The sequence below is a fragment of the Mytilus galloprovincialis genome, chromosome 9, assembly GCF_965363235.1.
Source record: "Mytilus galloprovincialis chromosome 9, xbMytGall1.hap1.1, whole genome shotgun sequence".
Classification (NCBI taxonomy): Eukaryota; Metazoa; Mollusca; class Bivalvia; order Mytilida; family Mytilidae; genus Mytilus; species Mytilus galloprovincialis.
In genome coordinates this window covers 64,735,121-64,750,748 of record NC_134846.1, presented here as the reverse complement: position 1 = coordinate 64,750,748, position 15,628 = coordinate 64,735,121, and the positions used below count along the sequence as shown (strand labels likewise).

Sequence of the window (15,628 nt, the reverse complement as noted above, 5' to 3'; positions counted from 1 at the left end):
GTTTATTTTGCGGCATATCAGTATTAACATTTGAGGTCAATTTCCTATCACTTTAATTGGCCAATTTTATTAGCGAATCGTTGAATTTGTAAGATTCATCCAATTAATGCCGATGTGACAATAGCTCCAACCCGTTCCTTCGGTGCGAAGCTATAGATAGAACGGCGGACCAGTTTACCATCTTGATTTCTAGGGTATAACTCGCCTCCAATGCAGAAGATCATTACATCAACAGCACGATTTTAAAAAGTGTGACAGGTATTTCAAATAAGTCACGTAAATTCAAACACATGTCCTTTCAGAAGATATAGTGTTATGCTTTCTTAACGATATACATTCTAAATCTAAAAAATTATGAATTATTATAACAGAAAAAAAACATAATTTGGCATAATTTAAATTTGTTGACATACTGATTATTTAATCTTATTGTCAGTAAATTATTATGATGGACTTGCTAAATCCCTTTAAGGATTATAGACCATATATTCTACCAAGATAATGTACAAGAAAAGACGAACAAGAAAGAATAACACATGTACTATACATGATAAGCATTATTACTTATTTTTTTGTATGTCATGTTTACATCATTGTACATGTGCCTATTTCGAGCGCCTATTTTATCTAGTCCAAATAGTTATGAGGTCTTGAAAGGCAAAAGGCTATAATTTATGATAGACCTTTTACTATTCAGAAGGGCTGCAACAATAGTCCATTTGCCAATTATCGACTAAGTGATAAGGTGATTTTTTGCTGTGATGCCTACATATTGAAGTCAATCAGCTGAAACTATTTTTTTGTCTGGAAGAGAGAGTTGAGACGATTTTCTGCATAATTTAAAATTTAAAGCTTTCATGTCAATTAGCAATGATCAGGGGGCAATGATCAGGCCCCAAGTCAATCTATCCTGAGTCAATTAGGCCCCATATTTAAAGTCAATCTTGCTTCAATATCAGTGGTCTCGCTAGCCCAAAATAGAAGGGCGCGGAAGGGCGCAGCGCCCTTGGTGCCCTCAGCTGTGCCCTGGGTGCCCTCAGCCGCGCCCTGGTTGCCTTCATCCGCGCCCTTCTGCCCTGACGTCTTTTTCCCAAATTATCTTGTGCCGTTTTGGTAAAATTTTGTTTCATCGATTTCTGATCTCCAAGTTAATTACATATATGACACCTGTGTGATTGCCCCCAGGTTAATCATGTCATTACAATCAATTACAATGATAAAAACTTCAAAGGTGTTAATAACTAGGTAATTTAATTAGGACAATGTATTTTTTTGTCATACTTTTGATGAATGTGTCAGCGAGTGTGTTTAGCTTGGGTCAGCATTTTCGATCTCCAAGTCACAATGGAAGAGCGTATATAAATGAAGACTTTCATGACTTTAGAATTGAATTTAAGTCATCAAAATAAAACTATGCCTTTACTGAAATGCCTTCCATCTCAACTTGTTAGCGACAAGCACAGTTTTTAATTAACCCAAACGTGGTGGAAATTGATTTTGGAGTTACTTCCCCTGTTTTAGCTTACATGTATTACAAATTTGTGCTCTAAAAATATTATCTACTATCAAAAAAAGGAATAAATTACCAATTGAATATACAATAACATAATAATGTTACCTTAAAGATATTAACTGTCTTTGAACATATTAAAAAATATATATTGCAATTTCTACTTGATAATTATACTTTTAATTGCAAAAATTAAATACAATTAGACCATTTGGAATTAACGTTAAAAAGGAATGACTTTAATTGATCAAAACTTATATAATTTAACTTTCATTCATACAAAAGTATTGTGACGTCATGTTATTATGACGTTAGAGTATTATGACGTCATGATGTTTCCAAGGACATTTATCTATAACATCTTTTCAATGTTTGAAAAAAGAAATGTCAGCCATGTAGTTTAGAGGAATAATAAATAACTGAAGAAGGCCAATGGCCGAAACGTCTGAACAATTGGTTTATTTATACAATTATAAAAGGTATGTTCCCTATTGGAATTTTGAAAACAAGAATTATACTTTTAGCAATCCATGTTCTAAACATTATTAAATTAGTAATGCTCTCAGTTTCAGTTCTACCGACCGTGCAAGGGCTGTATAGCCAGTCAAGGTCGTTAAAAACTTCCATTTGTTGTTTCAGTTCTAAAAAACAGACCAAAAAACAAAAGCTACAATTCCTAAAGATAAAAAAAAAAAGAAAGCTACAATTCCTATATAGATAAAAAAAAAAAAAAAAAACTCACATATTGATAATGGGTAGAGTGAAGTTAAACTGTAAAAACATAACATGTTGATGAAGATGTACTATATCATTCATAACTACACAAACAATGAAATAAAGACTATAGTTGAAAAGCATCTTTATATAAAAAAAAAAACATATACAGTAAAAAAAAAAAGAGATTCGTTAACTCGTGATACACACGGAAACGTAGACAAAAAAATGAGCAGTGCCTTTTCTTATCATAAAAAGTGCCCTGCCCTCCACTGGCACCATGCCCCTTTTGATTTCTAGCTAGAGCACTGAATATAATACATATTTATAACAAATTTCATTTATACTGATAATAATTATTATTTTATAATAAGGCGGGATCAACTTGGGGCCGGATCAACGTGGGACTGGTGTAAAATATTTCCAGAAATCAGTTCAAAAATCAACTATAACCTGATGCTCCTTTTGACCTGTTTTGTAATTTAAAGTTTTATAAAACTATCATGACTCCTTGACCTTCCATATTACTACACCATATTACTACACCTCTTACAATTTTATTAAAAAAAAATCTTGTATAATATCATAATTTCACTGACTGTCTGAGTTTGTGTAAAAATAAATATAAAAAAACCCATGAACTGTTTATTATTATAACAACCATTGACAACAGACATATGCCGATATGTACATATAAGTTCACATAATTTTAATGTTTATAATTGAGAAGATACAATAAACTTGATGTACGTATACCGGCTGGGTATTCATCTGTTTCAAGTACATTATTTAAAGTTTGAAGGGCCAGTAGGTTTTTTTATTGTCGAGCCTGCAACTTTTGTTGCAGAAAGCTCGACATAGGGATAGTGATCCGGCGGCGGGGGCTCACTGTGTTAGCTCACTTCTTAAAAGCTATATATTTTAGAAGGTGGAAGACCTGGATGCTTTATATTTTGTATATAGATGCCTCATGTTACGAAGTTTCCGTCAGTCACATGTCCATTGTCCTTGACCTCATTTTCATGGTTCAGTGACCACTTGAAAAAAAAGTTCAGATTTTTTGTAATGTTAAATTCTCTCTTACTGTAAGTAATAGGATAACTATATTTAGTATGTGCGTACCTTGCAAGGTCCTCATGCCCGTCAGACAGTTTTTACATCACCTCGACCTTATTTCATGGATCAGTGAACAAGGTTAAGTTTTGGTGGTCAAGTCCATATCTCAGATACTATAAGCAATAGGTCTAGTATATTCGGTGTATGGAAGGACTGTAAGGTGTACATGTCCAACTGGCAAGTGTCATCTGACCTTGACCTCATTTTCATGGTTCAGTGGTTATAGTTAAGTTTTTGTGTTTTGGTCTGTTTTTCTCATACTTTATGCAATAGGTTTACTATATTTGTTGTATGGAATGATTGTAAGGTGTACATGTCTAGCGGGCAGATGTCATCTGACCTTGACCTCATTTTCATGGTTCAGTGGTTATAGTTAAGTTTTTGTGTTTTGGTCTGTTTTTCTCATACTTTATGCAATAGGTTTACTATATTTGTTGTATGGAATGATTGTAAAGTGTACATGTCTAGGGGGCATATGTCATCTGACCTTGACCTCATTTTTATGGTTCAGTGATTATAGTTAAGTTTTTGTGTTTTGGTCTGTTTTTCTCATACTTTATGCAATAGGTTTACTATATTTGTATATATATATATTTGTTCACACAACTGTTATATAAATTATATATGTGAAATAATTCAGCGGTAATTGTAAAGGTGTACATGTCTAGCGGGCAGATGTCATCTGACCTTGACCTCATTTTCATGGTTCAGTGGTCAAAGTTTTTGAGTTTTGGTCTTTTTATCTAATACTATATGTCATAGGTCAACTATATTTGGTGTATGGAAATATTTTATGATCTATATGTCAGTTGTGCAGGTTTTATTTGACCTTGACCTGGTTTTCATGGTTCATTGCTCAGTGTTAAGTTTTTGTGTTTTGGTCTATTTTCTTAAACTATAAGCAATAGGTCAACCATATTTGTTGTATGGAAGCATTGTTAGCTGTACATGTCTGCCTGGCATATGGTTCAACTGACTTTGACCTCATTTTCATGGTTCATGTTAAGTTTATGTGACAGTCGTAATAAAGCTTTATATTTAGGAGTATCAACATAATATCAATGATTAGTAAAGAAGGCGAGACATTTCAGTGTGTGCACTCTTGCTTTAGCTAGCCCTGAAAGATTTAGACCAATAAACTTAAAACATGAACTCAGATCGGCAAATTTACAGTAAAGCTACAGACATTATTAGGAGATGTGGTATTATTTCCAATGAGACAACAATCTATCAAAGTTCAAATATCTTTGGACAGGCACAATGAATGTGGTGGGGTTAAATATGTTTGTGAGCGCTCAACCCTCCCCTAATTTGAGAGGGTTACAGCTTATCTTTAACCTTTGAGTTAAAGATATGTGGGTATATCATGTTTATTATGTGAATGAGACAGCAACACAAAAACATGAAAAAATATCTAGATCACATGGTCATCAACAACAGACATATGTCTATGTGTTAAAATAAATTATCTAAGTCTAGAAAACTAGTCAAGCTTTGTTGCTTTTTTCATTCCTAAATTGCCAACGGTTTACTTAAAGCTGTGTCATTTTGTCTCTTGTGGAGAGTTGATTCATTGACAATCATACCACATCTTTTTTCCTATAATTATCATTTAACCAAGTACTCAGTCACTTACTATTCCTTCATTGTAGGTTTGTTCACACAACTGTTATATAAATTATATATGTGAAATAATTCAGCGGTAATTGTAAAATATGGCTATGGCAACAAGTACATCTTCAAAACTTGACTTTGAATCTATCCTTGAGAAACAGAAACAGGTAAGTTCAAATTAACAGAGGTGAATTTTATTTATATAATGAACAACAATCAGATGACAATAAATAAAAGATATCTAAGGAATGGTCTTTAATGAACTCAATAAAAGCTAGTTTTAGCTTTCTTGATGGTATAAAATTGAGAATGGAAATGGGAAATCTGTCAAAGAGACAACAACCAGACCATAGAAAAAACAACAGCAGAAGGTCACCAACAGGTCTTCAATGTAGCGAGAAATTCCAGACCCGGAGGCGTCCCTCAGCTGGCCCTTAAACAAATATATACTAGTTCAGTGATAATGAATGCCATACTAATTTCCAAATTAGTGTAACGTATTTTATTAATTAGATTCAGGTAAAGTAATTACAGCGGATTCCATCGAGTGTGTAGCGAAAGGTAATATCTTTGGTAAGCTTGCTTGTTAGCTGAGCCGTGAAGTCATTATTAGGTCAGGTATACTACCCTCCTTTCGAAGTAGCATAGTCCAACAGACAGATCGATTGGTTTTCTGTCGGACTAGTCTATTCTTAAAGTAGGGTAGTTTACCTAACCTAACAATGACTTCACGATTCAGCTAACAAGGAAGCTAACCAAAGATATTAACTTTGGCTACACACTCAATGGAATCCGCTGTAATAGGATCCAGAAACAAGCTGTTAGCTTATATTAATCCATTTACTATATTTCATATTGTAATACTCAGGAGTAAAATTTAAAAAAAAAAATAACAATGTTACACTAGATGGAAAGAAGAAAAAAAAACATATAAGAAGGTTGTGACACACAAGAAAGAAGAAAAAAATATACATTGGAAACTCAATAATAAAGTGTATGTTTCTAAACGGACACAATTATTTAAGATATAAGTATAATAATAATAATTTCCAAATTGTACACAAGAAACTAATATTAAAATAATACAAGACTAACAAAGGCCAGAGGCTCCTGACTTGGGACAGGCGCAAAAATGTTCATTAGTTATACCATGCAACTAGGTATAACTAATGAATTTTAGAAAATTTTTCTACTTTTAAACAGTTTTCACAATGTGTGTATTCTGTGCATGCTGTGTAAAGAGTTATTAAAAAGAAAAATAAATTAAGATCAATGATAATGCATCTCAAATATAACAAAATCACTATGAAAGTAACACTGGAATATTCAAAATCAGCTTTTTGCTTATTTTTATACGCCCGTCAAAATTTTGACGGGACGTATTATGGTATACAAATGTCCGGTGTCCGTCTGTCTGTCTGTCTGTCTGTCTGTCCGTCCGTCCGTCTGTCCGGCGTAAACATGTCGCACCGTAACTTGAGAATGACTTATCCAAATTTCATGAAACTTAATATAGTTGTTTCTTATGATGGTCAAATGATCTGTATACTTTTTGGTGAAAATAAGATTTAAACTTTTTGAGTTACGGCACTTTATAACTAAAACAGGGGTGTGTTTTTTTCACATGTCGCACTGTATCTCAAAAACGATTCTTGATTGATGACTTAAAACTTTAAACACTTCTTAGTTATATTAATCTCAATATCTGTATACTTTTTGGTGATGATTCAAAATTTTATTTTTGAGTTATTGAGTGTTTTGTAAAAAAGGGGGAGGGTTTTTTTACATGTCGCGCCAGATCTCAAAAACTATTTATGATTATTGCTTAAAACTTTACATATGTCTTTATTATATTAATCTCAATATCTGTATACTTTTTGGTGATGATTCAAAATTTCATTTTTGAGTTATTAGTATTTTGTAAAAAAGGGGGAGGTTTTTTTTTACATGTTGTGCCATATCTCAAAAACGATTTATGATTATTGCTTAAAACTTTACACACTGCTTTGTTCTATTAATCTAAAGATCTGTATACTTTTTGGTGATTATTCAAAATTTTATTTTTGAGTTATTGAGTATTTTGTAAAACAGGGGAGGGTTTTTTAACATGTCGCACCGTATCTCAAAAATAAGTTATGATTATTGCTTAAAACTTTACACACTTCTTTGATATATTAATCTAAAGATCTGTATACTTTTTGGTTTTGATTCAAAATTTTATTTTGGTAATATTTAGTTTTTGTAAAAAAAAACAGGGTGGGGGGTTTCACATGTCCCGACGTGTCTCTAAAACAATATATGGTTATTGCTTAAAACTTTATCATAAACTATTTATGATTATTGCATAAGACTTCCACATAAGACGTCGGGCGTATCATGCGCTCATGGCGCAGCTGTTTATTATCATTGTTATCTTTGAGTATTTGAGTATTTGACCCATAGTAACAATTTGTTCTGTTTGACATGTTATGTTATGCACACAGATTTCTTAAATGATTTAAAAAAAAACCCAGTAAATATAAAAACATGAAATATAAAGAGAAGGAGTATGATTGCCAATGAGACAACTATCCACCAAAGTTCAAATGATGTGATGTATGATCAAAGCATGTAACGGTATTCCATGTCAATCATGTCAATGGGAAGCGCATTACAAGTAAACTTCAACAATGTACTGTTGATATGAAATTTTAAGACATGTCAAAGCCATTTTCACCCTTTTTCCCACTGGTGTATAAATAAGTGGTGAAAGTTTATTTTTTATTTTATTTGAAGCCAATTATGTAATTTATTATATGTGAATACAAGTATAAATTTAATGGTTTTGTGTTATCCTTCTGTCATGTCTGTATAGATGATTTGATTTTTAAATAAAAAAATATTAATTTGTATACATTTCTGTTTATTGTGTAGGGTTATTATAAAGATTATGATTGGCTGTCAAGCAGGCTGAGTGATCCTGAAATAGAGGTAAGCTTACAACTAATACGAAGTACAATGAAATTGAGAATGGAAAACAAGGATTGTGTCAAAGCGACAACAACCAGACCAAAGAGCAGAAAACAGCCCAAGGCCTCAATGGGTCTTTAACACAGCAAGAAAATCTATATTTGCCCTTTCGTGAATTCTGATTATTCTATGGATCTTTATTTATTATAAGAAGCCTCTGGAAACACAAGTTTATGCATCTGTCTTCCAAGAATGAGATATATCTTTTCCTTCAATTTGATTTAAAAGGCAGATCTTTTGTACACACTACACATATATACTTACAATGATCAAATCATGCTCTATACTACTTTCTGTTTAATAGATTTTTGAGGATCATCTGTTTTTAATAGATTTTTGAGGATCATCTGTTTTTTCTGCAATGATATTTGCCTTCAAAAAATTTGAAGGCAGAAATTTCATTGGCTGATGTACGAAACAGAACAGAAAGTATTATAAAGATCCTTGTATAAACCAAATTACTTAGACATGTGATCAGATTGCTTTTACTTCAGAGAGCTGTTAAGCAGAACACAATGCAACTTGAACAAGATGTGATTGAGACAGATTTAAATGCAGTACTTTCTTTTTCTAATGAGAATACTATTGTTGTGCAATTACATGTATGATGGATTTTAGGCATCATTTGGGGATGGGGAAGGGAAATTAACACTACACAACCAATTTTAAGTAGATGGATGGACAATTTGTGAAATGTTGTATTATCATTATATGAGTAATGTTTAGATGTTTTAACTTTGATCATCATTATTGTATAAAGTTTTATACTGTTAGTGTCTTATAAGTCAGTATATATGGCTGGATATTGATTGTTTTATGTGTAAATATTATAATTGTTGTATATGTTTTATGGCAATCAATATATGACACTTTAATACACAAATTTATTAGGGCCCCGCCAAAGGCGGGTCCCCTATAGTGATCAGTCTGTCCGTCCGTCCATCCGTCCGTAACACTTTGTGTCCGCTCCATATCTAGAGAACCATTATGATTTCATACTTTATACTTTACATGTTTATTAACCACCACCAGAGGGTGTGTCATGATGTATGTACAACTTCCTAGGTCAAAGGTCAAGGTAAAAAAACTTTGGTTTCAGTTGACAACCCTGTGTCCTGTGGTGAAGATCGTGTCCGCTCTCTATCTTGAGAACCGTTATGATTTCAAAGTTTATACTTGACATGTATATGAACCAACACCAGAGGGTGTGTCATAATTTATGAACGACTGCCTAGGGCAAAGTTCAAGGTCAAAAACTTTGGTTTCAGTTGACAACCCCATGTCCTATGGTAAAGATTGTGTCCGCTCTATATCTTGAGAACCGTTATCATTTCAAAGTTTATACTTGACAAGTATATAAACCAACACCAAAGAGTGTGTCATAATTTATGACAACTTCCTAGGTCAAAGGTCAAGGTCAAAAACTTTGGTTTCAGTTGACAACCCCATGTCCTATGGTAAAGATCGTGTCCGCTCTATATCTTGAGAACCGTTATCATTTCAAAGTTTATACTTGACATGTTTATAAACCAACACCAAAGGGTGTGTCATAATTTATTTACAACTTCCTAGGTCAAAGGTCAAGGTCAAAAACTGTGATTTCAGTTGACAAACCCATGTCCTATGGTGAAGATACAATTTTTTAATGCACATTATTCACAGCGGGGCCCACAGAGATGGCTCCCATCTCAATGATATCTAGTTATTATTATAATGTCTAGTTGTTCACTGTTGTTGTGTACTTCAAGTATTATATTGAGTTATATTTTGTTATTCAATCACCTTTTTATAACATTTTTTTCAGACATCAGAGCTTCAGACTTACATTAGGAGCATTAGAAAATGTGTGACTCATCTTGACAGAGATTATGAAGTTTTAGTAGGAATTATGTTGGTAAGGTTATGCATATGTCATAATATATATGATTTCTTTTCCAGAGAATACTCATTTATATCATGAGGAGCAAAGTGTTTATAATAATAAAAACACTTTATTTGAAGAGCCATTCAATCATACATACATTTGATAGACTGTAAAACTTTAATTGTTTTAGAGATATATGAAAGAAAAATGCTATATATTTGCTACATTATAAATGGAGAAAAAATTACAATCAATAATAATAGTTTATATAAAATATATTAGCTGAGGAATATATACATTTCACTGTTATTGGATAACTTATCCTGTCTAAGAACTTAAGCACTGGTCTTGAAACACTTGACCATTTAAAAAGTTTGGGACAACCAGCCAAACAGGGGAATAGTTCCCAAAATGAGTAACTATCCCTCAAATAAAGGATTCTTTTCTAGTGTTATACACATTTTAGACTAGAAATGGTACAATCTTTAGTTGTTAACCTCCTCATCATTTTGTCTTCGGTGGATAGTTGTCTCATTGACAATCATACCATACCTCCTAATTTTATATTTTGAAATGAATTATGATTTTGTTGCAGAATGTTGAATAAATAAAATACATCACACGATATACATAAATCAGAATTATTTTTATTTCAGAAACTGAATTGGGCAACTAGAGAATCATGCCTCATAAAAGAATACCAAGCTTTTTTACTGAATTTAGTATCAGCTCACACATACTACCTTAGAGCTGGAGTTAGAATGCTTGTCAAACATTTTATGTCACATCTTAGTAAGTATATGTACACGGTCATGATTTAATTACTGATGTACCTTTACTGAATCATTGTAGTCCAAGATTAACAATCAGCTATGGAAAGCTTAAGGCTTTAATAAAAAATAGGCACTCGCAGAACTTTACCATTAAACACTGCTGACAAGCTGATGATGGTAACTGAAGTTACCAACATCCCTATATGGCGTAGGGGAGTCACCATAAGATCTTTCAGTTACCATCGTCTGCTTGTCAACAGTGATTAAATGAAAAGAATTAATGTTTGATTAAATCTTCGTATCTACAAATGTATATAGACATATTATTGTTAAAACTTAACACAGCTGTCATGGTTGATGAACACTTCATGGGGATGTACACTTAAGACATTAAGGAATATAATTATGATACCTGTACAACTGATTTAAGGGGAGATAACTTTTAAAACCTTGATTTAAAATTAATCCTTTAGCAGCAGGGGATAGAATTTTGGGTTTTATTTACAGTTCTAGATGTTTGTTTTTTTTTGTGTTCGTAAATTTTGTAGTTATTATTTTATTTAATGTACTAATTTTTTCAGCCATAGTTACTAAGACAGGAGATGGTGGTGATAAAAATGTTGAGATAACTGTTGATGATTCTCTGAGACAGAAACATGATTTAATGTTTGTAAATGTTCACCTGGTTCTCAAAGCCATTACACAAATAGTACCTATGTGAGTATTGTTACTTTTGAATATGCTCACTTTTTTTCTGCAATTACTCAAATTCTGTGTAATTTACTTGATTGGTAATGATTTATAGGGCAGTGTGTTCTTGAGTATTTTCAAACTGTGTCATGGCATTGAAAAAAGTGCTGTTTACCTAAACCATACACTACATTTATTATACATTCTATTATAAAATGCATTCATATAGCACAATGACAAGGCCAAAAATAAGGTCCTAGCAATGTATTATAAAGGATGTCTTCCTAGATAACAAAACTAGATAGATAAGGCACCAAATAGCATGTACACCATTTTGAAAACATTAGAAATGTAAAATTGATATGTAATTTGTATCACAACTTCTGTTTCAATCTGACTTTCAGAAATATTTGCCCCTCTTTTTGGCTAGATATTTAGAAGGATTACACACTAATTGTTTTAATGGGTCATTATAAGAATTAATACTTAGTAAGATATTTTTTCTACTTGCAACCTGTGGTTAAATCAAACTTGCAAACAACAAGTAAAAGTTTGTGACTCAGCCTATACATTCTATAAATCATTTCATTTTCTTTTGTGAATTTTCTGCAGAAATCTCTTGTCACACCTCTTGTAACATTGTGTAAATGTTTCTTTTATTTTTCAGGACTCCAAAAGTATTAATACCATTACTGGGTGAACTGTTTCCGTTCTTCAATAAAGATGTATATATACAGGAATGTTATGTCAAAAATCTTTTACAGATTACACATTATTTACCAAAAATGAGGCAAAAAATTATGGAAATTGTTATTGAAAGATTACTCAAGTTTGATGTAAGTTCTGCTATCAGTTTATTTCAAATGATCATTGTCTGAAATGCATAATTTTTTTGCGACACCTATCCTTTCGAAAAAGACTTTTATCAGTTATTTGCAGAAAAATATAAGTGAGAGGATATATAACACATTTGCTAGAAGACATAGTACAAAACAGGAAGGTGCTCTGACTATAGATCATCCGATTTCAAGATAATCAAAGGTTGACTGAGTCGAACTGAGTTTTTCCCATGCAATTATTATTATAGGCTAGACTTTACACTTCATTATGTTCATGGTGATTGACATAATATTTCACTATTGCAAAAAAAAAAACATGATTTATTTTGAAAAAAAAAAACCACCAAAACAATATAAAACTAATAAAACTTTTCAACAGCAAGAAATCTAAAAGTAGGTTATTAAATGCGAAGAAAATTATACAAACATCTGCTTTTGAAGTTCTTATCTGCTTTAAAAAGAAACAAATAACAGCGGTAGTGGTAATAATTTGTTATATGTTGAATATAAAATTTGTGTACAGGTGAGATCCCCAAGAGAAGAAATAGAAGAATTACAGAGAGAGGAGGACGAAGACATGGAAGACATCATATTTGAAATGGTAAAAAATTAATTTATGTCAGAATGCATGTAGGGCATGTGTGTTTTATCAGTGTTTTTCACTTGTTGAATTTTTCTTTTATGTATTTGAAATCTTGGGTACATTAAACTTAAAATGTGAATAAAGTTAAAACTGAAAATAATTTTATCTTTTGCTATGCTATCCTTTTTTGTTTAATGTAACTTTGTTGACACCTATTGATGCATGATGTCAAAGTAGTAAAAACCCATAATTTATATTAATTAGGAGATACTATCCATTTTTCATACCTCAAAATTATGAGTACACTATAATATAATAATAATATAAATACTTATTTAAAGAGGGTAACATAAGTGGGTACAATACTTATCTCCCTTGAGGTTCCCTTTTTGCTCAATGTGTTTCAATAAAAATTATGTTTTTTATATAGGATGATGTCTCAGTACAGAAAGAAATAGTATCATCAGTAGACATGCTGTCAATAGTAGAAACAGTACCAATGTCACATAAAGAAGGACATAAACTAGACGTTCTAATGGAGATCACTTTCAGATATATACAGAATTTGTGTTACTCTGAAGGTATACATTTGTTTATGTATTATGTTTTGCTTTACACACAAAATGTCACATTGGCTGTAACAACCAAAAAAATAATCAATAATATTGAATTTAGTAACATAAGTTCACTCATATTTATGTTATTTTTGTGCATTTTTTGTCCAACTTACATTTAGAAAAAAAAACTACAATTGACTCACACATGCTAACAAATGAAACAAAACACATTCTTTGCCAATAAAGATATTTACACAGGAAGTGTTAAAAGTTAAATGTACTCTCTTACAAAAATAATATTGAGTAAATCTTGTTTTCTATATTCTTTTCGAAAAATTACTCCAAGATATAATATTTACTTCTAATAAGTAAATATTATATCTTGGAGTAATTTTTCGAAATTTATTAGAAATGGAAAAACATATCTCTATACTACTTACTTGTTAGTTTGGAATCTTTGCTGTTGGCTAAAATTTGAATACAATGAAGACTGATGATTGGACTCTTCTTTAATATTTATAAAGCTAATTTAAATAAATATTATATGAAGCAAGAGGGACCTCTGTGGTCCAGTGGTTTAAGTTGTTGAACTACTGTATCACTAGCCTGTCAACACTGAGGTTTTGTGTTCAAATCTCACACTGGCCAGGTGCACTGGACTCCACTCTTAATTGACTGGGATTGTCAGTATTCCTACCGAGGGTCATTGTTCTCTCTGGCTTCCTCCATCATTAAAAACTGACCACCACAAAATAGCACACTTGTGTTGAAAGTGGGGTTACACAACAATCAATCAATCAGTCTATTCAGAAATAAATAAATACTTCAAGCACTGACATAAAACAGAAGATTTGTTACTTTAATTGTTCATTATAATAAAAAGTTATGCCTTATTGAACCAGGTTTTTCAATCATTGCACACATTTACAGCAAGTGTTTGCATATCAGTAAGTAGATATAAGAAGATATGGTATGAGTGCCATTGAGATAACACTCTATCCAGGTCATGATTTTGTCTATTACATTTCCTTTATGTTTTTTTTTTAACTTATTTTCCAACCTTTTTGTTTCTGAGTTTTCAGTTTTGTCGCTCATTTTCATGTTACTTCGGAATCTGTTATACTAAACATGTAAACAAAAACTTTTAAAGTAACGTATTTGTTTCATTTTTTGTAGGAGAGTTAGACTGGGAAGCTACAAAGTTATTGTACAGAGAATTGTTACTGATTTTTGAGACATTAATTTTACCAACCCATGCCTCATGTCATGTCCAGTTTATTATGTTTTATATTTGTAGTTTAAAACAGGTAAACATTTGACTTCTGTATTTTCATCTGATTAAAAGTAAAGTATAATGAAATTTAGAAAAGAAACAGGGAATGTGTCTAGTAAACAACAACACAACCAAAGAGCAGAAAACAGCCTAAGGCCACTGTTGGAAATCACGCACAGAAGAGAACGTTAATGTAACGTGGCATTATTGTATATCCAACGTCGTTTACTTATGACGTTATCTTGTACTTTAGTCATCAATACAAGTTCATACAGTTTAGACGTCTTTCTTATTACATATTCAGTTTTATTAAAACCACTTTACGATAACCACCAATGAGTTCAACACAGCGAGAAAATCAAACACCTGAAGGCAGGCTTCAGCTGACCCCTAACAAAAATGTGTAGTAATATATAGAAAATGGACCCCACGCCAAACTAAGAAACATATAATTGAACCGAAATTTAAAAAAAAACATACAAGACTCACAACTGCCAGAGCTTCCTGGCTTGGAGCAGGTGCAAACATTTGCCAGGTTTACATGTTTTGTGACATCTCAAACCTTCATTCATTCATTCATTTATGTGCATACCTGCAAGATTTGATTTTGCATCTGAATTCATCAAATTTGCAAAAAATATCATTGAAACCGTTATCTTATGTTCGTTTTCAATTATTTTCTTGAAGAAATAGCCGGTGTAAAACCTACGTCTCTGGTTTGTATGTTACAGAACTCTATGATTTAGGTTATCATTTTTATTTCAGCCTATTTGTGAAGGATTTTTAGATTATTTATGGAAGAAAGTACAGGATCCTATTGCCCAACCTGTATATAGACAGATATCTGTATGTTATATGGGAAGTCTTCTTTCCAGGGGAATATTTGTCCCACTAAGGTATTTGTATACTGGGGAATTTATGTTTTATTGAAGCTCAGAATGTACATGTGTATTACATTGATTGTGTTCTGTTTTAAAGATATACATTCATGTTTATAAATTTTCAATTTGTCATTTTAATAGTCGTCTTCCATTATTATGGTTATAAAAGAGTGAAAAAAACAGCAGTATTTACACCACAAAATTT

At 31.9% G+C, this 15,628-nt stretch overlaps 1 protein-coding gene across 1 annotated transcript in view; it reads left to right on the top strand.

Moving 5' to 3' along the window:
• The first annotated feature begins 177 nt into the window (after positions 1 to 177).
• Positions 178 to 15,628, top strand: part of LOC143045634 (RNA polymerase I-specific transcription initiation factor RRN3-like) — a 23,493-nt gene continuing 8,042 nt past the window's right edge. The window contains exons 1-11 of the mRNA XM_076218260.1: positions 178 to 258; positions 4,993 to 5,121; positions 7,868 to 7,924; positions 9,768 to 9,857; positions 10,484 to 10,619; positions 11,182 to 11,317; positions 11,958 to 12,126; positions 12,653 to 12,730; positions 13,143 to 13,293; positions 14,446 to 14,576; positions 15,308 to 15,438. Of these exons, the coding sequence (XP_076074375.1) occupies positions 5,056 to 5,121; positions 7,868 to 7,924; positions 9,768 to 9,857; positions 10,484 to 10,619; positions 11,182 to 11,317; positions 11,958 to 12,126; positions 12,653 to 12,730; positions 13,143 to 13,293; positions 14,446 to 14,576; positions 15,308 to 15,438 (1,145 nt within the window). The 5' untranslated portion in view covers positions 178 to 258; positions 4,993 to 5,055. The remainder of the gene's footprint in view (positions 259 to 4,992; positions 5,122 to 7,867; positions 7,925 to 9,767; positions 9,858 to 10,483; positions 10,620 to 11,181; positions 11,318 to 11,957; positions 12,127 to 12,652; positions 12,731 to 13,142; positions 13,294 to 14,445; positions 14,577 to 15,307; positions 15,439 to 15,628) is intronic.